The following is a 24775-nucleotide window of genomic DNA, read 5'->3' on the forward strand; positions in this document are numbered from 1 at the left end:
TTCGGCCTACAGCTAAGTCTGACAACCTATTTGAGTTTAACCTCTGGACCAACATGGTGAAGAGGAAAGCTCACTCTGAAAGCTGTCTTTACCACCACAAGAGCACCACGGCACACATTCCAAATAAATAAATAATAAAGGTATGAGACTTTTGATAAAAGTTTTTTCCAGTATCCCACTGTCAGGTGTCTGCAGCAGACATTTATAAATATGGCTCTGCTTCAGAGTGATAGTGCTACCTAACATACATTGCATACTGTGTGCCAGACACTCTTCCGAACACTCTACCACATTCAGTTATGAAATACAATCAGAGGTAGGTATCTTCATATTGTACACACATGCGGCATCTGAAGTACTATGATGTTAAATAACTGTATAGTTACTGTAGGAAGAATTCTGGAATTTTGGTTTCTTTAAAAACACAGAAATATTATAAAAATGTTTTTGTTTTAATCCCAGATGTGGGATACGGACTGCTTTGGACTGCCCCTATGATTTGCCTTGTGCTCTAGAAGAAGTATGGTTTTTCCATCTACAGATAGTTTCTGTGATTGTGTGACTTTTGGAGTTCTGGGAACTTTTCAGAGGGATATAAATATTATAGCCCCGAAAGGTGGGGTGGGTGGCTGTGGTTCATTCAGGGGATATTAGTTGTGGTTTGTTAGCAATTGTACTTAAAGAAGAAACAAGAGAAATTAGATTCAAGAATCTCCCTCTTGTCCCTCTATCCTTCTTTCTCTATCTAGTGATGGGGGATAAAACTAGAGTGAAAGGGAGGGGATAGAGGAGAAGCCACAAAGTAGCAAAGATCAGCTACTGTTACCATCTCTGCTCAAATCAGAGAAAGCAGATAGCTCTTGGACACTTGTAGTTAAATCTGTAACTTACAGACTTCATCATGATATCTCACGCTTCTTTCTCAATATGGCACTGTTTGAACAATCCACTCACAATCAATGAATTTGCATTCAAGAGCTAATCCAAATTGGACATGTTGGTTGATGTCTTTAATCCCACCACTTGGGAGGTAGAGGCTAATCTGGTCTACAGAGTGAGTTTCAAGACAGTCAGGGCTATATAGAGAAAGCCTGTCTTGAATGCCCCCACCACAAAAAAAAAAAAAAAAAAAAAAACCAAACCAAAAAAAAAAAAAAACAAACAAACCAAAAAAAACCCAAAAACATAATCCTAAAGATAAAAGCTTGTGGGAATCTCCTCAGAATGTACACACTGCTAATCTGAACCTATCTGCTTTCCTAGCACTATATCTTACCCAACAGACTCCCATCACATTTCCACTTAGAAATCTATCCAACTGTTTATAATTTTTTGGGAAAATCTATCTTTCTCATCCTTCTACCTGTACTGCCTAGATGTACCCACCTCTAATACCTGGTATTAGAGAAAATCACAAACGCACACTGGTTCTTCCTTTATCTTCCCAAACATAATGCACTGCATTAAAATTCTGTCATACAGCAAAACACATTTTGTGATTAAGTATATCTACGTACACTGGAACTTGCAAGGTTACTTTGAAGTTCATAGTTCAGACTCTACTGGGGATATTGTCATAACATTTTGACATAAAATTTCCCATGGGAAGAGTCAATACATCCCCACAATTAACGTGAGAATTGATTCAGGTGGATCACATTTTAAAGCACTGCATGTGTTAAAGCCGTGGCGCATTGTAATATGAACACATGGTGTGGTAGGCAATCAAGAGATATCCGTAGGGCTGGAGAGATGGCTCAGTGGTTAAGTGAGCACTGCCTGCTCTTCCAGGGAAGTCTTGAGTTCAGTTGCCAGCAACCACTTTCACAACCATGTATACCAGAATGTGATGCCCTCTTCTGGCAGGCAGATGTACATGCAGACAGAGCACTCATATCTATATGTTTATATACATATATACTAAAAAATAAGATAAAAATTAAAAAGGAGATAAAAATAAAAACTTCTGTCTAGAGAGAGAGACCCACAGGCTGGGAGTGTGACACACTAGGAGGACACTCACTCAACATATGGGGGGGCCTTCCTTCCTCAGCATCACTGCAAAGATCAAGTTTGTAAGAGAAAAGATTTCTCACTTATGAGGAAAATCTATATCGAATGTTAAAGATCTGAGAAAACCCATAAACTTCTGATCCTCCTGCCTCCCCTTCCCAGGAGCTGGAACTCCAGGGAAGTGCCACATGTTTTATGTGGGTCTAGGGGCTTAAACTCAAGGCTCTGTACAAGCTGGGAGAGCATTCTATCAACAGAGCGACATTTCTAGTCCCTAAGGTATGTATTCATTCTAAATACAATTACTTAATCTTCTGTACATTCACTGCCCTTCATATACATCTTTTTAGCTATTATTTCACAGCCTGTACATGACTGTGTACATGACTATCTCTGACAGCCTACAGGAACTTTGAAGTAAATTGCTATTCACTTTTGTATGAGTTTTCAGTAGCAAAAAGCTCCTGAAATGTTTGTCAGATTACTGAAACAGTACTTGTGTATCTCGAGGTAATCCTGCAAATAGCAGTCGGAATATAAAAAAAAGATAAAAGAGAACAGCTAAGATCACAAAGCCAGAAGGAAGAGGAAATTATATCTCAATTCTAAGTCTTCAGTCAATAAATTCTACGGTTTTTTGTTTGTTTGTTTTTTGTTTTTACCGTCTCAAAGTATATTCCACAAGTGACTAAGGACAAGTTGTATAAGAACTATGTTCTAGAGTCTGGAGAGATGACTCAGCAGTGAAGAGCATTTATTGCTCTTACAGAGGACCAAGGTTCAGTTCCTAGCACCCACATGGTGGTTTACTGCCTACAACTCTAGTTCTGTGGGATCTGATATTCTCTTTTGGCCTCCATTGGCTTCTGAACACATATTGTACATATATATTCATGCAGGCTCACACACACAAATTTAAAAATAAAAATAATAACCTATATTCTGTTGTAGTTGCAGATACAAGGTAACAATTCATCAATAAAAGAAATCATAAAGCATTACAATAGCGAATGCCCTTTATAAAGGTGGGACATTTGCCCCTAAATAATGTTATTTCTAACTAAAAATACATAAAATAATTAAAGCTAGTTTCTACTATTATAGTCTCAAGCCTTCAGCAAATTCTGTACCTTGTACTTCCTTATCATGATACTCTTTTAGCTTTGTCCAGAGTTCCTTGAAGTCATTGGATACATCTGTAGAATTAGGGCTTCCACAACTGCTTCCCGAAATGCTCATCTTGCTTTCCAGGCTTCACACTTCTATTTGCCGATTGATGTTTCCTGACCCTTGTTTCCTTACATAGGTGTGAAGTTGTCTTTGGGTTGTTGAAATACCTGAAATGACAGATTGTCATGTAAGTCTTTTTTTTTTTTTTTTGCATTCACCTTTATATAATCAATCTGAAGTCAGAATGAAAGCAGAAGTCCAGCTATGTTCAAGGTTTCCATATCTATTTATAAGCAATCATCCAGAGGATTTGACGGAAGCTGGGAAAAGTGTGGAAAGAAGATAATGGTGACAGCAGGGCATAGTGCTGCACTCCTTTTGACTCAGTACTTGGGAGGTGGAGAGAGGCAGATTTCTGAGTTCAAAACCAGCCTGGTCTACATAGTGAGTTCCAGGAAGAGGCAGAGCCACATAGTGAGATCCTGTGTCAAAACAAAAAAATAAGAGCTGGAGAGATGGCTCAGAGGTTAAGAACACCCACTGTTCAATCCCCAGCAACCACATGGTGGCTCATAACCATCTATAGTGAGATCTGCTGTGCAAGCAGAATGGTGTATAATAAATAAATCTTCAAAAAAGAAAAAAACAACAAACAAACAAAATCCAGGTGGTAGTGGTGCCCACCTTTAATCCTAGCACTAGGAAGGAAAGGCAGGTGGAGCTCTGAGTTCGAGGCCAGCCTGGTCTACAGAGTGAGTTCTAGAATAGCCAAAGGTATACACAGAGAAACCCTGTCTCAAAAGCCAACAACAAACAAAACCAAGAAAACAAAACAAAACATTGAAAAAACTATTATTTCAGTTATTTGACCTTCATATGGGATAAATTTCCAGTCCTTCTACCAAAGGAGTAATTACCTAAATTATGTTAAAGTTAAAAAAGCTCTAATAATATTGAAAGATTTATAATTACCCAGTCAGTATTCATCTACTGGCCAGCTGTGCTTATATTTCCAGCACTCCAGAGGTAGAGGTAGCAGGATCCCAAGTTCAAGGTCAGCCTGAGCTATATAACAAGACCCTTTCTTAAGAAAAGAAGGAAGGAAGGAAGGAAGGAAGGGAGGGAGGGAGGGAGGGAGGGAAAAAGGGAGGGAGGGAAAAAGAGGATGTAAGATGTGAAAGCGCCACTAGGCCTGACAACTTGAGTTCGATCCCTGGAAAGGGAAGAAGGGGAAGAACTGACTTCCACATATGTACTGTGGTATTGGCTACACACAACTGCATATGTACTGTACATATGTTCACCCACATGGTAAGTAGATAAATGTAGTAATGGTACGTATGCAAGGAATGAAAATGTAGCTTAAAAAAGGAGCACTTGCTGAGGAAGTACAAGGTCTTGGGTTCAATCCCTAGCACTGAAAAAAAATTTTATTGCTTTAACTTTTGGAGTGATGTGAAATACAACACTATACTGAACCAGACACTAGAAAATGTTCGGAAACATTCCTGATTTTACAACCATTCACATAGATACATGTAAAACCAGGCGGATGGCTGACGTTAACCCATGGGAGGATCATGGGTATTTCTAAGAACAAGTCAGTAAGATACACATACAGCAAAGCTCTAAGAACACACTTTCTATTCAGACACAAAGCTATTAGGGTAAAGGTACTGTGACTCTCTCATAGTAACAATTAATCATTAACTTTAAAACTTATGTAGCCCCTAAAAAGAAGTAACAGTCTATTAAGAATCTCAAGTGGTTTAATAAATATTTTAAATGTGTTCTGAACTGAAACCATTAACTGCCTCCCATTGCAAGAGTAACAGGTTGGGCACGGTGACTCATACCTCAGCAACTGCTCCAAACTCCAGGTCAAGCTAGGCTACACAAAAATGACAGGAGGAGGCAAAGAGAAAGGAGGGACAGAGAAGCCAGACACATAAATAGTGCTGATGTGGCTCAGTTGGTAAAGCACAAGGTGCTGGGTTCCATCACCAGAACCCATACCCTGAGCACAGCAGTGAAAGCCTATAATCCTAGCACTTAGGCAGAGGTAGGAGGACCAGGAGTTCAAGACCACCTTGTAGCTACAGAGAGAGTTGGAGGCCAGCCTGGGATGCATAACCTCTGACACAACTTCCAGAGAACTAGAGAAATGGCTTAGCTTTTAAGAGCACTGGCTGCTTTTTCAGAGGACCAATGTCAAGCTCTCACTTAGATGCTCACAACCTCCTGCAACTCCAGTTCTAGGAAATCTGACACCCTCTTCTAACACTACAGAAATCACACACACACACACACACACACACACACACACTTATGAAGTATTAAAAAAAATTACAGTTAGGCTTTCCAGGAAGAATCAGCAAAAACTGAACATAATCTTATTCATTTTCTTGGTTACACTAGGTTATTGTTAATTCTTAGATGCAATAGTGATGTGACCACTTAACTTTTTTAAAATCTTGACTTCTTATGGTACTGGGAAAAGGATCCAGGGCTTCAGGCATGCTGGGTGAGAACCAATGGGATACGCCTCCAGCCCCATTTTTCTTTTGCCACTGAAAGGCTTTGTTACAGGAATATATGAGGAACTAACGTTCTCTGGAACTGCCTTGAACACGGGCGTGGGTGGAGATAAAATAACAGCTTACTTTGACAATTACTGAAGCTGAATGATGAATGTGTATTATGAGGGAATTAAAAATGTTCATCTTTCCCTCATGAACATTCATTTTATATAATTTCTTGAAAGTGAGATGAGAAGCTTTAATACTGTTTTGATTCACAAGTCTGTGTGTAACTACTGAGACATAAATGTAACTGCACTTAATTATGTATAACAACATATGGATTGTACAGCATATGGATTAGTCATTTTAGTGAATTGTCAGAATTCTAGAGATACAATTATTATCTTCAGTTTAGAGTTGGGTTATAACAAATCAAGTGACCTGCCCAATACAGCTAGGACACAGTTACTTCCGGGCTAGGATTTGAGCCCCAAACTCTACTTATCTGTAGCAAAAAAAAAAAAAAAAAAGTATGCGGTGGTAGAACATTCAGGAGGCAGAGGCAGATCAGTCTCTTAGTTTGAACCCAGCTTGGTTACCAAGAGCAAGTTCTGGGACAGCTAGAGCCACACTGAGAAACCTTGTCTTGAAAAACAAAACAAACAAACAAAAAAACCACCCGAGCCCCCCAAAAGAAAAGAACCAGGCAATAAGGGCGCACGCCTTTAATCCAGCGCTCAGGGAAGCAGAGGCAGGTGGAGCTCCTGAGTTCAGGCCAGCCTGGTCTACAGAGTAAGTTCCAGGACAGCCAGGGCTACACAGAGAAACCCTCGAAAAACGAGAGAGAGAGAGAGAGAGAGAGAGAGAGAGAGAGAAAAGAGAGAGGGGGAGAGAGATTAAAGTTAAAACTAGTAGTGTGAACAAAGTATCCTTTAGGAAATGCTTCAATGGCGAAGTAGTTAAAAATAATCCAATGCTTTTGCTGTTTTGAAACAGGGTCTTATTTCAACCTGGCTGACCCTGAGCTCGCTACGTAGACCAGGCTGGCCTCGAACTCAAGAGATCCTGCGGGCACCACCATGGCTGCTCAAGCGCTTTAAAAACAACAACAACAACAAAAACTACATTAAAAACACCATCAATACCAAGTTCGCACGTTTCGGTTCCTTTCCGTGCACTGTGCACGGCCCGCGCGATGCAGCCGATCTTTTCGCTCTGAACCGTTATTCGCTACGCCCTGAGCCCTTCCCTCTCACAGCACTCCTCTCGTCCCCGGGTGTCTGTGGACACCGAGGCTGGTGGCGATCTCTTTCCGCGTATCCGCGGCATCGCTAACCTCCCCGCTGAAGATGCTCGGGAAGGCCGGGCTGTCACCGCCCACGAGGGACAGCATCGGACACCCAGCGTCCCTCTCACACGCCAAAGGCAGACTCGCCGCGGCCCTCATCCAAGCCCGTCTCCACCAGTCTCCTCCGAGATGCCCTCGGCGTCCCAGCGCCCCCAGGAAGACACTCCAAAGGGCGACGCGAAAAGCGCGCGCTGCGCGCTTGGCGCATGCGCGGGGCGGGCTCGGCGCGGTGCGGCGCGCAATCCGAGCGCCGAAGCCCGGCGGAGCGCTGGACGCACGAGCGCGGCCCGCGTCCTCCGAAGCGGCCCGGACCCAGCCTACCTCGGCGGGCGCCTCCCGCGTCTCCGTCCCCAGGACCTCCGCGGAAGCGCGGCTCCCGGCCGGAAGTGGTCGCTCCGACCCCGCGGGCCGGGTAGGAGGAAGCGGCGTCCTTTTCCCTCACAGCTCCGGAGCCTCTCCGGAGAGCCCTCGGGAGCCCAGAGGAGAGAGCGATCTCCGCCCGGTCCGGACGACCCCGCCGCTCGCTCCGACCCTCCTTTCGCTCTCCGGGCGGCCGAGCCCTCGGCGGGGACGGCCAGAGCCTCCCGGAGGAAGGCCGGAGGGCAGGCGGCCCCGCCCGGCCCGGAGGTCCTGCGGCGTCACGTGACGTCACGCGGGAGTTCCCAGGACCACGCCCCCTTCCCCCCAGCAGCCTGGGCGGCGGCGGGACGCACTAGTCGAGAGGGAACGTGCGTCAGAAACTGGCTTCCCGAGGGGTCCGCAGAGCCCAGCGCACCCCGGCCGCGGTCCTGGGGTTCCCTGGAAAATAGTCCGCCTGTCGGGAACTTGACCCGGAGCCCTCGGGTTGGGCGAAAGTCAGCCTCGACTGTTCTCTGACGCAAGCACTTTTCCTGGCAAGCCTGAGCTGTACCACACGGAGAGTGAGGATGGAAGGATGTGGGAATGGACAGGCTCTTGGGTTTCAGCCTGCTGTTGCCTCCAGTTTAGAGATGGGACCTGAGAGGACTGGGTGGCATCGCCGCCTTTCAAAACGATTCTGCTGAAGTTAAGTGCGGAGTCAGGGATTAGAAGGGTCTAGGATTATTGATGAGCAGGTCATTGAGTACCCCGGGCGGGCTTCAAGCTCACTCTGCATGATCTTGGACTTGTGATTCTCCGTTTCCATTTCCTCAGTGCTGCTATTACACTGTAATAATTACAGGAATGTCGCAGCCCCCACGCCAAGTCAGTTTATTTTGTTTTTAAGCAGTGCTGGGTATCTAACTCAGGACTTTGTGCATGCTAGGTAAGCACTCTGCCAACTGAGCCACATTTCTGGCCCTTCGGTAATTTTTTTTTTTAAATGAGAATTTTCCTGTAGCTTGTTTTAAGATTAAGAGTCAATCAGGAGAAAGAACAATTTGAAATAACAACAGAGTCTACAAAGGAAGCGAATGGATAGAATCACAGTCTCATGTTAAACCAGTCCAAACCAGTCCACTAAGCCCGGGGTGGTGGTGCACGCCTTTAATCCCAGCACTCAGGAGGCAGAGGCAGGAGGATCTTTGTTAGTTCGAGGCCAGACTAGGCTACACAGAAAAACACTGTCTCGAAAAACCAAAACCAATAAAACAAAACAAAAAAATAGTCCCCTAGTTTTCTGTGTTCCATCTGTGTCCTAGAAGATCTGGGGATAATACAGATTTTAAAAGTTGAGTAGTGATGGACATGGTGACTCATGCCTGTAATCCCAGCACTGAGAAGCAAAAGCAGCAGTAAGACTGACTGATCTGAAGCCAGGCACTCTCAGATCTTTAGTCACTCTTTGGAATTGCACATTGCGGGGTATCTTATGTACCACTGCCATACAATACCTGTAGTCTTTAAGGGCCTAGTAAGTGTACTTTACTGTTACAGTAACTTCCCAGTTTTTTTTTTTTAAAGATCTTACTTTATGTGTATGAGTGTTTGCCTACATGTATGTGTGTGTACTGCATGTATGCCTGGTACGTGCAGAGGCAAGAAGAGGGCATGGGATCCCCTGGAACTGTCACTATAGATGGTCAGGAGCCAGCCACCATGAGGGCACTGGGAACAGAACCTAGTCCTCTTCAAAAGCAGCCAGTGCTCTTAATTGCTGAGTCAGCTCTCTAGCCTCTTACTTCCCCATTTTATAAGACTTAATAAAAAAATGAAAAATGGATTTTATTTTTCCTCCAGCAAACACTCTACCACAAAGTTATATACCGAGTCCTATTATGCTCTTTTAGCACAACACGTAGTTCCTAGTTGTCAGAGTGAAACGTGTATATTCTAACAGAAGTAGAAAATTTGGGTATAGATGGGAAGAACAGAATAGTTCCCTGAAGAAAGCTATTTGAGGGCTCAGTTGTTCAGAGAACACTTAGTGCTTTCAGAGAGGACCCAGGTTCTGGTCTCGGCACACACATTAGGCAGTTCACAATTGGCTGCAGTATTAGTTCCAGGTGTTCTGACACCTGCAGAATTCCAAGGGCACCTGCATGGTCATTAATTCACACAAGCACACATAAATACAAAAAAATAAAAATAAAAACTTTTTAAAAACTAATTTTGAAGCTAGGAAGCTAGGATTATTGTGTTACACACCTATAATCCCAGCCCTTGGGAGTCTAGGAGGTTGAGCTAGGATGACTGCTGTGAGTTCAACCACCCAGACCCAGCCTTCACCAAAACCAAAGCAAAACACCTTTGTGTGTAATTCATTTATATAAATCAGAACCCATGAAAACATGTCCCTTACACATCCTATCAAATCTCGCACCAACTCCCATGAAATCATCCCTTAAACCCATAAACTACCATGATCTCTTATTTTTGTTTGTTGTTGAGACAGGTCTTGTGAAACAGAGGCTGGCCTCACACTTGGTATGTAGCTAAGGTTAGCCTTGGATTCCAGACACTCCTACCTGTCTGATCCAAACGAGACTCCAGCAGACTCCAAAAGCCAGTCCAAATACCCAGAAATGAGCTGAGCCTAGACTACAGGAGGATTTCTGGCAGCACTCCTCAGAAACTGGTAAAGCTGCTTCCACTCCAGAAAGGAGTCATTTCTGTTCCATCTGGCTGGAGGGCTACCTGTGGTGCAATGGGCACGTGAAAGCTCACGCTGGCCTCCAGGCTCCCTCAGTGCCACGAGCAACCTGGTAACTTCAAAGCCATGTTAGCATATCCCCCCTCCCCGTTCCTGCTTCTCTCGATATGTTTTCTTTGTTCTCTATTCCCCAATATTTTTCCCTTTGTCGCAAACAGCTCTGGCCATGTCCAGTCTGCTGACTCTGCTCTGTCTACGTTCTCTTTGCTCTGGACTCACAGGATGCCTGGGGCTGTTCTCTCTCATATCTGCAATAGAAACCTTCCCTTGACATACCATGGAGGGGTCATGTCATCAGTTTATACATTACCTCCACCTATGAAGTAGTGGATTCAGGCCTGCACTACTATGATCTCCTACCTAAACTACCACGGCTTTACTCTCCACTCCACCTATCCAGTCGCCTATCTCTTCTTTGACATCTAGGGAAAACTGAGCATCTTTTTACAATTGGTGCATATATTTACTATCTATCTTATCGCTAACTTTCTCTTTTAAGATGCGTAGTCTAATTATTAAGATACAGAGTTTGGAGACAGAGCTGAGTTTGAATCTATTCTCACTACCTGACTGAGTGACCTCTGTCACATTTTCCCTGCCTGTAAAATGAGTATAGCAGTGCAAACTTCACAGGGCCCAAGGGTTAAAGCCAGTGAAGATAGTGCTCAAACATATAACATATGCTCAATAAAAACTAACCATTAGCATTTCTGAGCTAAGAGAAATTGTGACACATTTAAAAGTAATTTTAAATAATTGAAGAATAGAAGTAAGGGCATAATATTCAAAAACAAAAGTAAATATTTTAAAGTACAAACTGAGCATGGGGGTACCTGCCTTTAATCCCAGCACTCAAGAGGCAGAGACAGGCAGATCCCTGGGTTCCAGGCCAACAGGGTCTACATAGTGAGCTAAATTTAAGTTAAAAAACCTAGGAAAAACAAAAAAGGGACATTTAAATTACCTTGTTCCCTTTTAGAATGTGCTCACTTCCAGGCCACTTTTGCACAGCAGCTGTGAATTTAAATCTGATAGCAGTCACCTTGCTGCTTAACTCCCTCCAGGGCCTTCCTGTTACTCTTTCACGAAAGCCCTTTTGCATTTCTGTTCACAGCCTCAGTAGCTTCTGTTGTAGGTGCTCTCAGACCCTGCTGTTGTCTCCTCCTGGATTTCTCACCAAACCCCTTTCCTCCTTACCAGTCACCTTTTTCTTTTGTCCTAGTGCCACGTTCCTCCTGTCTTACACCTTTTTTTATACACAGCTCTAACTATTTAGTTTTTTTCACCTTTAGGCTTGTGAGTTTACTCAGGTCAATCACTGTGACTTGTTCACTTTTTTAAAACGTGTATGTATGAGCGTCTGTATGCATATTACGTACACCATGTGTATGCCAGGCGTCCCTGGAGGTCAGAACAGGGCATCAGATCCTCCAGATCTGGAGTCACAGGTAGTTGTGAGCCACTGGGTGTGTGTGCTGAGAACCAAACCCAGGTCCAAGAGCAGGACGTACCCCGATCTGCTAACCCATCTCTCTAGCTCCTTTTTTACTTTTTGCTGTTTGGGTTTTTTTAAAGAGAGAGTTCCACTGTACAGACCTGGCTGTTCTGGCACTCACATCTAGACCAAGGTGGGCTCGGACTCCCAGAGATCCACCTGCCTCTGCCTCCCAGAGTGCTGGGATCAAAGGTGTGAGTGCCACCATACTGATTTCCTTGTTCACTTTTAATCTCCCCAAACCTATGTAAGACCCTGGCTGATGAATGAACTGGGCATCCCTTGATCAATTCCCATTTTTCTTGTATATGGAAACTTTTGGATGCATTGACAAATCTTAGGTGTGGTGGTGACACAGGTTTGAAGTCCTAGCATTCAGGAGGAGGGCAGGAGTCCAAGACCAGCTTCAGCTACACCTGAATTCCAGGCCTTGCCTACATGAGACCTTGTCTCAAAACAAAGAACATAGCAAAATTTTGATCGTCTTTCCTTTTTGTTTCTCCTTTTTTCCCCATTTGTTCTTTGAGGCAGGCTTGCTATTTAACTCAGGTCTGTAGCTCACTGTGTCGCACAAACTGGCCTGTGCAGTAGAAGATGACCATGAACTCTCGGTCATCTGGCTTTCACCTCCCAAGTACTAGGATTACAAGACTGTGCTACCACATCCATTCTTTTTATGAGATTCGATAATGTCCCTTTTAATTGTGGAAACGGTGATAATAATCCTAGATATTTGCCTCAAGAAAGAATTCCAAGAACTGCTATGGGAATAAATTATGAAGTTCCAAATATTTCTTGAGAAAGCACTTAACAGAGAAGCAGTTACTTTGAACTCTTGATAATACTGCTTTTTTTCATAACTTAAAGTCTAGAAAGTTTGTATATTTATATATATTTTTTCCTCTCATGCTGGTGTGAAAGTGGTAGAAACCAAACTTTAGAAATATGACCTTTGATCTTTTCCTAGGCTAGTGATAATGCTACGGGATTCTGCTGCAGTTCTGGGCATTCCCAGAGGGAGCTGCAGCCCCAAGACAGTTACTTGGTCATAGAGGATACAAAATGCCCAGGTACTATGTGTCTATTTTCTTGTTGATTTTTTATTCTGGTGAGTGTGTGAGAGTAGCCTTGTGCATTCTTGGCAAGTGTTCTACTGTTGAGCTATATTCCCAGCCCTGTTAAATGTGTTTTGACTTAAAATATTTTTCAAGATTTATGTATTTATTTACTATTTGCACAGTATTCTGCCTGCATGCATGCCTACAACCAGAAGAGGGCACCAGATCTCATCATAGAGAGCTATGAGCTACCATGTAGTTGCCGGGAATTGAACTCAGGACCTTTGGAAGAACAGCCAGTGCTCTTAACCTCTGAGCCATCTCTCCAGCCCAACTAATTCTTCTTGGGTTTGTGGGAACATGGCCCTATTCTAAGACAAGGAGTATCTGTACTTGCATACCATACTGTCATGGCAGAATACGGCTACTTCAGTCAAAAGTTTGGGTCCTTAGCACTCCACACTCAGAGCCGCCCGGTTAGGGCTGTAAAAGCAATGTCCCAGTATGCCTTCAACCCATTAGATGCCCCTATTAGAATGCTCAGTTTTAAAGCTCTTGTGATAAAATGGTTAAAATGGTAAATTCTGTGCTGTGTGTATTTTGTCATTTTATCCTGCTGTACAACTACAGGATTTTTAGAATGTAGGCCTCGTGTAGCTTTCTAAATCATAGAACTCTCACCATTTTAAAAATAAACGTCTTGATTTTACAGAGTATGCTTAACTCCCATAGCTAGTTAACTGAGTGATGTGAAGGGAAAAATCATGTGTCAGACTAGACTAATGACACTAAAATTACATGCTTCTAAACCTTGTGGAAGGCATTGGGAAATCCTTAAAATAGCCTTTGTTCAGCTCCTTTCCTTTGCTGTCTTCCAAGCCTTCAATGTATTATTCAAGCTTTTCTGTATAGTATTTTCATTTTCAACTGAAAAGATTAAAACAATTAAAGCTAATCAGTGTCTCTTTGTCTGTCTCTCTCTGTAAGGGTACACAGCCTTACCCTGTAGTTCAGGCTGCTTTGGAATCCTGGGCTGGTCTGAAGCACATGGCAGTCCTCTGGCCTCATCTGCCCAGGGCTGGGGTGGCAGGTGGGAGCTCCACCCAGGATGGCTTGTCACCCCCTTCTTTGCCGTGGTTTGGGTCACTCGCACCCTTCTGCAGCAATACCCTCCACTAGATTTTTGCTCAGATGTCCCTGCAGCAATACCCTCCACTAGATTTTTGCTCAGATGTCCGTTAGTCTCTCTTTCCAGGGAGGGACAGTCTTTTAGATAGACAGTCTTTTTTCAATTTTTAGATTTTTTTAGACTGCAGGCATTTGCCTTTTCACATAGGCCAGGGACTTCCTGCCACCTGAGCTCACCTACATAGTTTATTGATGTTACTTCAGAAACATGACTTGATTTGTGCTTTCTTCCCTTTCATATGCTTTCTTATTTTCTGCCCTAGTTTAGGCTATTTTTACCTCTGCTCTCTTGTCCACCATAATTGAGTCTCTGTATACTTACCTAAGATCTGAAACCATTATTTCTGATTTTATCACTGCTTTAAAACCCTATATTGGTTGACTTCATTGCCTAAAGGTTAAAATGCAATCCTTTTTAGAATGCCGCAGAAACTGTAGTCCTCTTCGCTCTACCTTCTCCTCTATGGACAGGGAAGAACTTTTATTCTTTTCTTTTCTTTTTTCTTTTTTCCTTTTTTTTTTTTTTTTTTTGGCGTGGTTTATCCAATCCTTTTCTCCCATTTCTATTTATCCATTGAGACTCAGCTTAGGCAGTGCTGAGTCTTTTCACCCCTTCTTCCTGTCTTCTTTCCATATCTTAATACTCACCTTTATCAGCACACTAATGATATTCTATTTTAAACCTCTCCAATAAAGCTTTTCCAGCAATGTTGTCAGCGTCTGCATACCAGAGGATGCTTTCTTCAGTCATCTGTTACCCTAGTTCTTGCCAGAGTCTTAGCATTGTGCTCTCTCATAGTACCACAGACGTAAATTAACATTTTCTAGTAGCCAGCTGGGTGTGGTGGTGCACGCCTTTGATCCCAGCACTCAGGAGGCAGAAGCAGGTGGATTTCTGTGACTTGGAGGCCATTCTGGTCTCCAGAGTGAGTTCCAGGACAGCCAGGGCTACACAGAGAAACCATGTTTTTATTTTAATGTAATCTAACTTGTTTTATTTTGGTGTGTGTATTGTGGCTGCATGTGTGTTATATATACCTGTTGGTGTGGACATGTGCATGTGTGCATACAGGCATGCATGCATAAGTGTGCATAGAAATGTGGAGACCACGTCCATGTCAGGTATTTTCCTCAGCTGCGCTTCCTCTTAGTTGGTCAGCCAGGCGGTCGGTCGGTCGGTCGGTCAGTTTGTTGAGACAGGGTCTCATTAGTTGGCTGCCTGGCATTTGCTTTGTAGATCACACTGGCTTCAGACTCATAGAGCTCCGCTGGCCTCTGCCTCACAAGTGCTGGGATTTCCAGTCAAGCCTGGCCTCCATCTTATTTTTTGAGACATGGCCTCTCCCTAGACCTGGAACTTACTGATTGAGTTATGCTGGCTGGGTAGTAAACCCCGGGTATCCACATGTCTCCACCTATTGGGGGTTTTGGGGTGCTGGGATTTGAATTTATGTCCTCATGCTTGGATAGCAGATACATTATGGACCAAGCCATCTCCTTAGCCACTGTTGCGTAGTTTTTGCATTTATTTGTTTCTTTTACTGGGTTTGGGGGCACAGCATTGCAGGTGGTAATCAGAAGACAACTTGCAGGCGTTAGTTCTTTCCTTCTGCCGTGTGAGTCTTGGGGCTCAAACTCAGGTGGTCAGTGTTGGCAGCAGGCACCCTTACTAACTGAGTTATCTTACCAGTGCCCTTATCTGTTTTTAAAGATCATTCACTGAGCTTCATTTCATGTTAGTAATGGGCAAGTTTTATTGGGTATATGATCTTCTCGGTTCAGGAACTAACTCTGTATGCTGAATAGGAAAGGTTCTTAAACGGTTTATTCCTAGTTGTAGATGTGGTAATGGTGTTATTAGTCTATTCTGTTCAAACTTATGTGTCATGGGCAGGGACAGACAGTTCTTTCTGAACATCTGTGCATAATGTAGTAGTCATTTAGGCAAAATTTCATCTCTATGACTACTTTATAGGTTTATGAAGCTATCCCTTTATCCTCCTTTCTAATACTGCTCCTTAGAGGAGAACCTCTGGACTTAGCTGCCAAAGAGATGCCAGAAAAACAAAACAAAACAAAACAAAAAAACAATCACTAAGACTATAAAACTGAAAAGGTTCATTTATTTTGGGAATCATGAAAAACTAGTCTTTATGCTTTTATCTAATCAATATACTGTATTGTTGTGTGTGTGTGTGTGTGTGTGTGTGTGTGTGTGTGGTTATTTACAGTTACAGAAACAAAGTATTCTGGAAGGCTAACTGTAAGAGCAAGTCACTGACACTTGGTCTATTTATTAAAGCATTCCTCAATGGGTTTAGAAAAGCAAACACATTTAATACCCATCCCTGTTCTAGTTTGCTTTCTGACCCTGTGATATAACACTGACCAAATGCAGCTTGGGGAGGAAAGGGTTTATTTGGCTTATACAATCCAATTCCAGTCCTTGAGGGAAACCAAGGTAGGAACTTGAGCAGGAGCAGAGGCAGGATCCATGGAGGAAGTTGCCACTGGCTTGCTTCCCCTGGCTTGCTCAGCCACATTCCTTAGAGACCCTAGGACCCAGGAGTGAAACAGCACATATTAGGCTGGTTCCATCAGGTAGCAATCAAGAAAAAGCCCTACTGGCATGCCCACAGGCCATTTAACAAAGATTTTAAGTTTTAGCTAGTACTTTTTCAGTTTTTCTTACTTATAATCTAGAGTACAAAAATTCATAGCAAAATCCTGCTTTAACACAGCACACCCTCAGTGACTCTTTGTGGGCTGTTTAGGGCATGGATGCAGGGACAGGTCTCTTGGATAAAGGTACTATGTGCCTTGGCTTACAGTCATAGTCCTGGTTAATACCTGTTCTAGTTTAATTATTAATGAGATTCTCTCGTACTCAAAAATACCTTGGTTTGGTCTTAAATCACAGGTCAGACATTTTAAAGAATTTGAAATATAAGCTAATAATAATAAAAAAAAAAGAGAAGACAGATGCTCTCTTGTGGTCAGGAATATCTCCTTCTCACTCACACACACTCCTACAGCCACAACATAAACTATCTGTAGGTTATTGCATATGTAATAGAAGCAGTGGACTTCCTAATGGTACACTGAGCCTGGCGGTGTGGCATATGCCTATGATGTCAGCACACGAGAGCTGGAAGCAGGGTGAGCAGAAGTTCAAGCTTATCTTCTGCTGTCCAGAGTTTGAGACCAATCTGAGATACATGAGACCCTGAATGAAATAAAAAAAACCTCAGATCAAAAGTTGCCATGTGTTGAGAAGTGGTTTAATATTGGTAGGAAACTAATCCAAGAACAGTATTCAAATTCAAATGTACTTCTCTTGTGTGTGTATGTTTCCATGTGTGTGCATGCATTCGTATGTGTAGCTTGGTTTTCTGAGACAGGGACTTGCTTTATAGCCCTAGCTGGCCTGATCCTTTTTATATGCCTTAAACTTGTCCAATCCTCCCAATCAGCCCATTGAATGCAGTTTAGATCTTCTGTTTTGAACCTTTAAGTAAGTCACAGAGGTAGAGCCAGTACAGTTTTTATCTTTTCACGGAGGCTGAAGACTGACCACTAACCGTGTGAACTACTAGGTAAATGTACCCAGGACCGCGCCGCCCTCGGCTCTCGGTCTGTAAGTCTCCTGTGTTTGTTTGTAGCCACAGTCTTCTCATAAAGCACACAGTTCAGCTGTGTGGCCCACAAATTACGTCTACACAGGGACCCTGACCAGAGTTTCTGCCAGGCATGCAGGGTGGTGAATATATATATATACATGTATTCTCTTTTTAGGTAAATGGATTGTATATTCATTCATTGATTCATTGATCCATTCATTCATATGCTCTGTGTGTCGTTTTGGAGTTCCAGGCATCGAGCCCAGGATTTTATGGATGTGAAGTGTGTGCTGCTCTATCACTGAGCTGCATCCCTTGATTGGTATTTGATAAATTGTAATAAATAAACACTGTTTTCTCCCTGAAAAAAATAAACCACATAGTTTTTAATGATAGAATCTACATGAAAGCCTTAAATTGTTTCTTTAAAAAAACTAATCATCTTTTTTATTTTTCTGTTTTTTAATTTATGTTTGTTCTAGGCTGACCTCAGAGTCCCAGTTCTGTCTCAGCTTCTTGAGTGCTAAAGTATAGGCAGTCACTCACCCAGCTTAATTTTTTAATTTGGAAAATATTTTTGAAAAATAATAAAGCTTCTGAATTTTAACCAAAAAATTATTACATAAAAGTTAATTTATAACCACCTCAATATATCTTTCTATTTACTTCAGAAAGCTTTAAATTATAAAATATCACAAAGAGGACTTTTTAATTAGTTAGTTTCAAGATAGGGTCTTCCTCTGTAGTCCAGGCTGAACTTGAATTTGTTGTCTTCTTGCGTCACCCGCCTGGGATTATAGATATATGTGCTATCGTGACTGATCAAAAAAGACTAAGTTATAAGTTTAATGCAACTTAGCTAGTTTCACAATTAAGGAGAAAATAAAAAATCCATCCAGTGTTGGAGTTAGGACCTGTGATAAACCACCTCCATTCATTATTATTGAAATTTTTTTCACAATCTCTTAGAAATGTGAAATGTAAAATGTATTTTGATGAAGTTTTCCCAGTTTATTCTATTTGAACATTTAAAATATATGATATTTTGTTTTATAAGAGCTTCATAATTTATACAACATATTTTTATAATGTTCAGCCCCCAACTTCTCCCCCTAACACCTCCTAGATCCAGATGGGGCCTCATGTATCCCAGGCTGGCCTTGAACTTACCCTGTGTAGCTCAAAATGATCATAAATTCTTGATTCCCCTGCCTTCGTCTCCCAAGTATTGGGATTACAGGTATACCTATACTACAATAAACATTTTTGCATTAATGATTTATTTCTTAGGAATTTGTTATACATAGACAAATAAGATGAATAGATGTTTATTCACCTTACAAAAATATATGTACATTTGAAAGATGAATAGAAATCAACTTTTCGTAGAATGAGCAAAAATATTTATATTAGCTTTTTCATTTCTGTGTTGTGGATTCTTTCAAGTACTAAATTTAAAGATTTATTTGCTTTTATCTTTTAATGTGTGAGTGTTTTGCCTGAATGTATGTTTGTGCACTGTGTGTGTGCCTGGTGCCTGCAGAGAGCAGAGGAGGACATCAGATCCAAGAGCTGGAGTTAGGAAGGGTTGTGAGCCACCATGTGAGTGCTGGGCCCAGAGCCCAACTTCTCTGCAAGAGCAGCAGGTGATCACCACTGACTCATCTCTCTCCTGCTCCTCAGGTACTACATTTAAATATAAAAGATCGAGGCAGGCATGGTGGCTTACACCTGTAATCTAGCACTTAGGAACCTGAAGCAGATTGATTGCCCTGAGTTCAAGGCCAGTCCGGGCTACTGAGTAAGACCCTATTTCAAAAACCAAGACAAGGACAAACATTTAATACACTGAGCTAGGCACAGAAGCTCGCACTTGTAATCCTAGAATGCATGATGGTGAAGCAGGAAGATTGCAAGAACAAGGCTAGCTTTGGCTATGTATGAAGATCTTATCTCAAAAACAAAACAAACAAACAAACAAACAAAAAACTAAAACCAAAACAAAATACCCCCCCAACAACAATAGATCAGAACCATAAAGCCAATCCAAATGTCTTATCTCATAATTTTAGAAAAGACAGGAGCAGAAGTGCTCCAAAAAAACCTGATCATATCCCATATTGTCCTTAGGAAGAGTTCTGAGTGTGGAGATGGGGTCAGGCTTTAAGCTCTGGCCATATCTCTAATTATCTACATGTTTCCTAGACTGGTCTTATTTTCCTAACTGAAAGGCGAGAATATTAGTATTTTATTATACTCGAAGAGGTTCTAAGACTGGAAAAAAAATAAGAAAAACACAGTAAGAGACTACGGAGTGTAGAGTCCTCTCTCCAAGGCACAAGGATCTTCATAGAATAGGGAACAGAAAGATTTGAGAGCCAGAGGTGGCGGATGGCTACAACGAAACTGTTTTCCGGGCACCACAGGGCATTTGCACATCGGGACTCCCAGCAGTTCTAACAGCAAGCACAAGTCGAGAACCAGCAGAGAGCAGGGAGGGAGCACAAAGCCCCTCCCACTCTTCCCTGGGGCCATTGGCAACCAACAGCTGCTGGAAGAGGGAGTCAGGCAGTTTCCTTTGAAGGTGAGAGCCCTGTCGGCTGAGCACGATCTGGGGGAGAGCCTCGCTTCCGAGAGTCTTGGGGCAACACAAACTGGACACGTCGGGTTGTGCAGCGCTGCCACCACCACTCCTGAAGGACGTGGAGTTAGATGGACAGGGAGGTGGGAATGGATCTGGGAGGACTTGGGAGAGGGAAATGATATTTCCAAATTATATTGTATAGAATTTTCAAAGAATTAATACGAGTGTTTTTAAAAATTCATCTACCCCAATTATAAATTCTACAGAAAGGAGAAACTAATTTATCCATTAATTTCAGCAGTTGCTGCTTGTTTGAAGTTATTTAATAATGGTGATAAAGGTCCACGAAAGGTAATGTTGGTGTGTGTTTACTTTTGCTAGTGTCTAATGGTAAATACCAGGGTATATTCTCCTCCTCCGAAAGTGTATCTTTTATTATTGGGTTTTGTTCAGCACTGTGTATCCTCACTTCTTATTTGCTGTGCACTAGGCTTAATTTTTCTGCTTTATTCTGACTCAGTTTATTAGATACCTTAACTATTCAAGCGTTTCTTTTTTAATCTCAGGCATGGTTATTCTACTAGAACTCGAGGGAACTGAAAAGATACACCTCGTCGGATTTCTGCGTTCCTCTTTTACCTGCACCCGGACCTCCTTCATGTCCTTTCTGGTTGTTGCTGTGACGGTGTCTCTGCTGTGGCTTAGGTTGCCCTCCTACTTGTGGCAGTTCTTCTGCCTCTCCTCCCCTGTGCCAGGTCCACAGGCATGAGCATCTCTTTCAGGTTCTCTAAGCCAAGCTTAAGCATCACATACATGTACGTGACATCTCCACAAATGAAGCCCGTGACTACTGTTGAGTTTTTCCATTTCGAATCTGCTTGACTGGAACCTGCATGCATAGTCTTCTGACTCTAAAGTACCTTATAGGTTATACTTAATTACTTCTGGTAACCAGAGCCCCTTGGAAACACTCCCAAACAAACTTGTACTATTTAAAACCCTGTGTTTCGTTAGAACAAGAGTGTCATTTAAAAGCCCGATTTATTCAATTTGTTTTTAATGCTAGTTTTACCAACGAAATCTTTGGATCAATACTGGGAATAGAGTGCGTACTGACTGGTCATTTTTCTGCTGCTTGGCCCTTTAAAATTGGCAGCCAAACTCAGGAAATGAGTTGTCATTTATTAGAAAATACCTTTCTCCCAGAAGGTCAAGTTTCAGTGCATCTCAGGTTTTGTGGGAATGGATCAAATACATGAAACGAAAATAGGCTAAAATTCCTTGCTTCCCATTTGAAATGGCTCTATTTCAAGCTCAGAAAATCCATCTCACATGTCAAATATATTAGAATTGTATTGATAAACTGAAGAAAAGGCAGTTTGATAAGGTTTCTTCTAGAACATAATATATCGGGCACTTCTTGGGCCTTGCCCCTCCCAGCCATGTAAGTGACAACCAGCTCCAGGTAGGTGAAACCTGAAAGCTCCTCACCTGCCCTTGTGTGGCCCGTGGCCTTCTTTGAAACTAGTGGAAACTCTACACAACTTGAAAATTTAAGAACATAACAAGCTGTGAGGCCCCTCAGCTGCAAGTCAGAGCTGGTACCTATGTGCTGTTTGCTTCTGTCCTCTAACAGGAAAATCTAGGGTTGTTCCATGGCTCCTAAAAATGTGTTGGCTTTTGAACACTGCTTGTTTGAAGTTAGGGATGCATTTAAAAGGACAGTCTTGTGGCTGAAGGACGGTTCCGTGGTTCAGAGCTCGTGTTCAGTTCCCAGCACCCATGTCAGGCGTCTCCTAGCCTCCATGGACACCCAGACATGTGTGCATATAGTCACACAGGCTCACACATTTGTGCCTGTCAGGTCTGGTGGTGCACACCCCTAATTTTAGCACTTGGGAGGTGGGAATAGGAGGATCTCTGTGACTTTAAGACCAGCCTGGTCTATATAGCAAGTTCCAGGAGAGCCAAGGCTACACAGAGAGATGCTGTCTCAAGCCTGACCCCCCTCAGAAAAATTTAGAGAAATTTTTTTTCTGGTTACTTTTAAGGTTGTCTTTAATACAATAAACTGTAAGGTTCTTAATGTTCCAGTTCATTTTTTAACTCATAGCAAATTTGTCAGTCTTGAATTATCCAAATTAGCTAATTGGGGGAAGTTCAATTAAATGAAAATTACAGAATTCCATTCCAAAATGTAGAACTGGGATTGAAATTTCTTTCCAAACATGTATTTGGTTCCACCATCACTTTCTTTAAAACCATTAACATAAAAAGATGTTCAGAGTCTTAAGTTTGTTTCTGACCAGTAAATCCTGCATTTTAAACACAGCACAGTTTACAATTTTTAATCACAATATGCATCAGAGCAGCAGAAACACCATGATGTACTCTGAATGTATATTGTACCTAAAAACTAACTGAAAAGAGAAAATTCAACTAAATAAAAGTTTAGACTCATGATTACCTCAAACTTGGAAAATACACTTCATGTTGATTAGAATGAAGATGGGTTCGCTGAATCAGCACATTCCCATTGCAGCCCTACTGCGTAGCTTTTCAGAAGTTTAACAGAATTACCAGAAATCTTATGCAGAACTGTCTAGAAGCAGGACTAAGAAGCGTCTACAGGTTTTCTCTGTAAGAATGGAAATCTCATGTGAACATCCCCTGCCCCTGCTTTACTAACCTACTGAAGTGTCACAGTCTTTATGTTTGAACATAACAATCAGCTAGGGGCAGCGAGAGAAACGGAAAGGTCCTCTCAGTCCCAGGTAAATTCCTGTCAAGATGAGCAACAGCTTGCTCCTGACAGGATGTTTTAAAGTTCCTCGATAGAGCAAATGTCAGCTGTTATTAAGTCCCCAGGAGGATGGGTGCACTCGGTGTCTTTCGGTGACTAGCAGGACGCACGGTGCACTAAGGTAAACCTAAAGGACTGCTAACCTTCTGAATGACAGGCTGCTGTCCGAGGTTAGCTGGCTCCACGAAGAGAGGTTTAAGAACTAGTTCAGAATATCAGCAGGAAGCTCCAAGTGCTCTGTAGCAGAAAGAGGTTCAGACCTAACAGGCATGACACAGCCTGCCTTCATTCCTTTCTGCTCAGCAAGTGCTTGGAGCCCAAGCGCTAATCGGTTACCAGATTCCAGCCTTTGTTTTCCACACTCCTCAAATCTTGCTGCCAACTGTTCCTCTCAAGTACTTAGGATCACCAAGCAGGACAATACCTTTTCTCTTTTGCCTTAAAGAAACAATTATTATTTTATTCACAATTAGATTGACCATATGAAATTGCTACAATGTAGCAACAGCCTGTAAAACATAATAGTATATATTATCAAAGAAATAGATGGCTGAGATGATTCATTAATATGTCAGATCTGTTCAGCAGAATTATTCAGTTTGGCTTTTTAAATGACAGTAGTTATAACTAACTTACAAAAAAGTACAGCAAAGTAGGTAGTTTATCTCAACAAATCAAACGAACATAGATGCAGCTTCATAAAACAATATTCAACCAGCTTTACAGAAAAGTATAATAATGCAGGTATTTAATGCTACCATATTAAAATACATATCTTCTTAAGCACTTAATATTTCAGAGATGTATTAAACAATTGAAAAATATTAAAAAATATGAACTTACCCTTCAATTTATTTAGACACTCTCTGTCCCTGGTCAAAGCAGACGGTACTTCACTGCCCACTTTACCTGAAGCTGTGGACGTAGCTGTCAGATCAGTGACCACAGCCTCTCTGGACCACACCAGAGTTTGCTAGACACTGCTGCGCTGTGGAAGAGTCCTGTTGAATCTAGCTATACACTGTGTGCAATGGATAACCTAATATGCCTTTCATTGAACTCGCCCGGCAGGTTTTCTACCGCCTGTGGAACATGGAATCAAACCAGAATATGTTGGCATAACAGGCCAGTCAGACTGGTTCTCCTGTAGGTCCAGAACCCGTCCAACCAGTCTGCATCAAAGGCTAGCCCAACATGCTGCAGCGGCTCAGCTCTGCTAAGCTTGTACCGGGTGAGTTATCCCCACCTCCGGTCAACTCCCAACAAGCGACTCAGAATGTTGTAGCCTCCGGCAAAATAATTCCAGTTCTAGTGGGAGGAGTAGCTCCGTGCCAGGTACAGCAAGAGTCCATTGTTAGAAGCCTCTCCCGACAGATCCGTGTGAGCAGGTGGTCTGTCGCCCTCGGAGGTGGGGACTCTGTTTTAAAATGTGTTCTAGGGCTGTGTGCCAATTAAAGCCCCTAGGTGCAGATAATCTGCTATGAAGAAGAACCCGACAACGCAGGGCCTTTCCCACTCTTCCATCTCGGCTTATTTTCTAGTTCAACCTTGAGGAGTGAGATTCATACTCCCCACAAGGGTGGTTACTCGGGGAACTAGAAGAAGCATTACCAGAGGGAGAGAAACAGGTGTAGGTTGACCAGACATTTGCCTGGGCGTGATGTCCTTCTTCTCAGTTGATCCTCACAGCATTCCAAGTGTAAAATTGGAAAGCCTGCCTCCACACAAGGGAGAGTTCAGAGAGGTTTTACTTTAGACATTCAGCGGTTCAACACAGATTACTGCTATCTAGTATGTTCCAGGAACTGTGCCACTTTCAGGTCAATGGGGGAAAAAGACATTTTAAGAAGAGACGGGGGTCA

The 24775-nt window shown here is 42.5% G+C and overlaps 1 protein-coding gene across 5 annotated transcripts in view; it reads right to left on the reverse strand.

The window, feature by feature from the left end:
• Rbbp8 (RB binding protein 8, endonuclease) overlaps positions 1–23934 on the reverse strand; it is an 82699-nt gene extending 58765 nt beyond the window's left edge. For 2 of the 5 annotated variants that reach the window (XM_060377678.1, XM_021645418.2), the window contains exons 1-2: positions 7375–7511; positions 3144–3350 (exon numbers count right to left, since the gene is read on the reverse strand). In XM_060377678.1, the coding sequence (XP_060233661.1) occupies positions 3144–3252 (109 nt within the window). In that variant the 5' untranslated portion in view covers positions 3253–3350; positions 7375–7511. Of the gene's footprint in view, positions 1–3143; positions 3351–6850; positions 6984–7041; positions 7177–7374; positions 7512–23756 lie in introns of those variants that run through there. The other 3 variants (XM_021645419.2, XM_021645421.2, XM_021645422.2) reach the window with 3 other exon arrangements.
• Between the last annotated feature and the right edge of the window lie 841 nt (positions 23935–24775).

The sequence above is a fragment of the Meriones unguiculatus genome, chromosome 2 (genome assembly GCF_030254825.1).
Source record: "Meriones unguiculatus strain TT.TT164.6M chromosome 2, Bangor_MerUng_6.1, whole genome shotgun sequence".
Classification (NCBI taxonomy): domain Eukaryota; kingdom Metazoa; phylum Chordata; class Mammalia; order Rodentia; family Muridae; genus Meriones; species Meriones unguiculatus.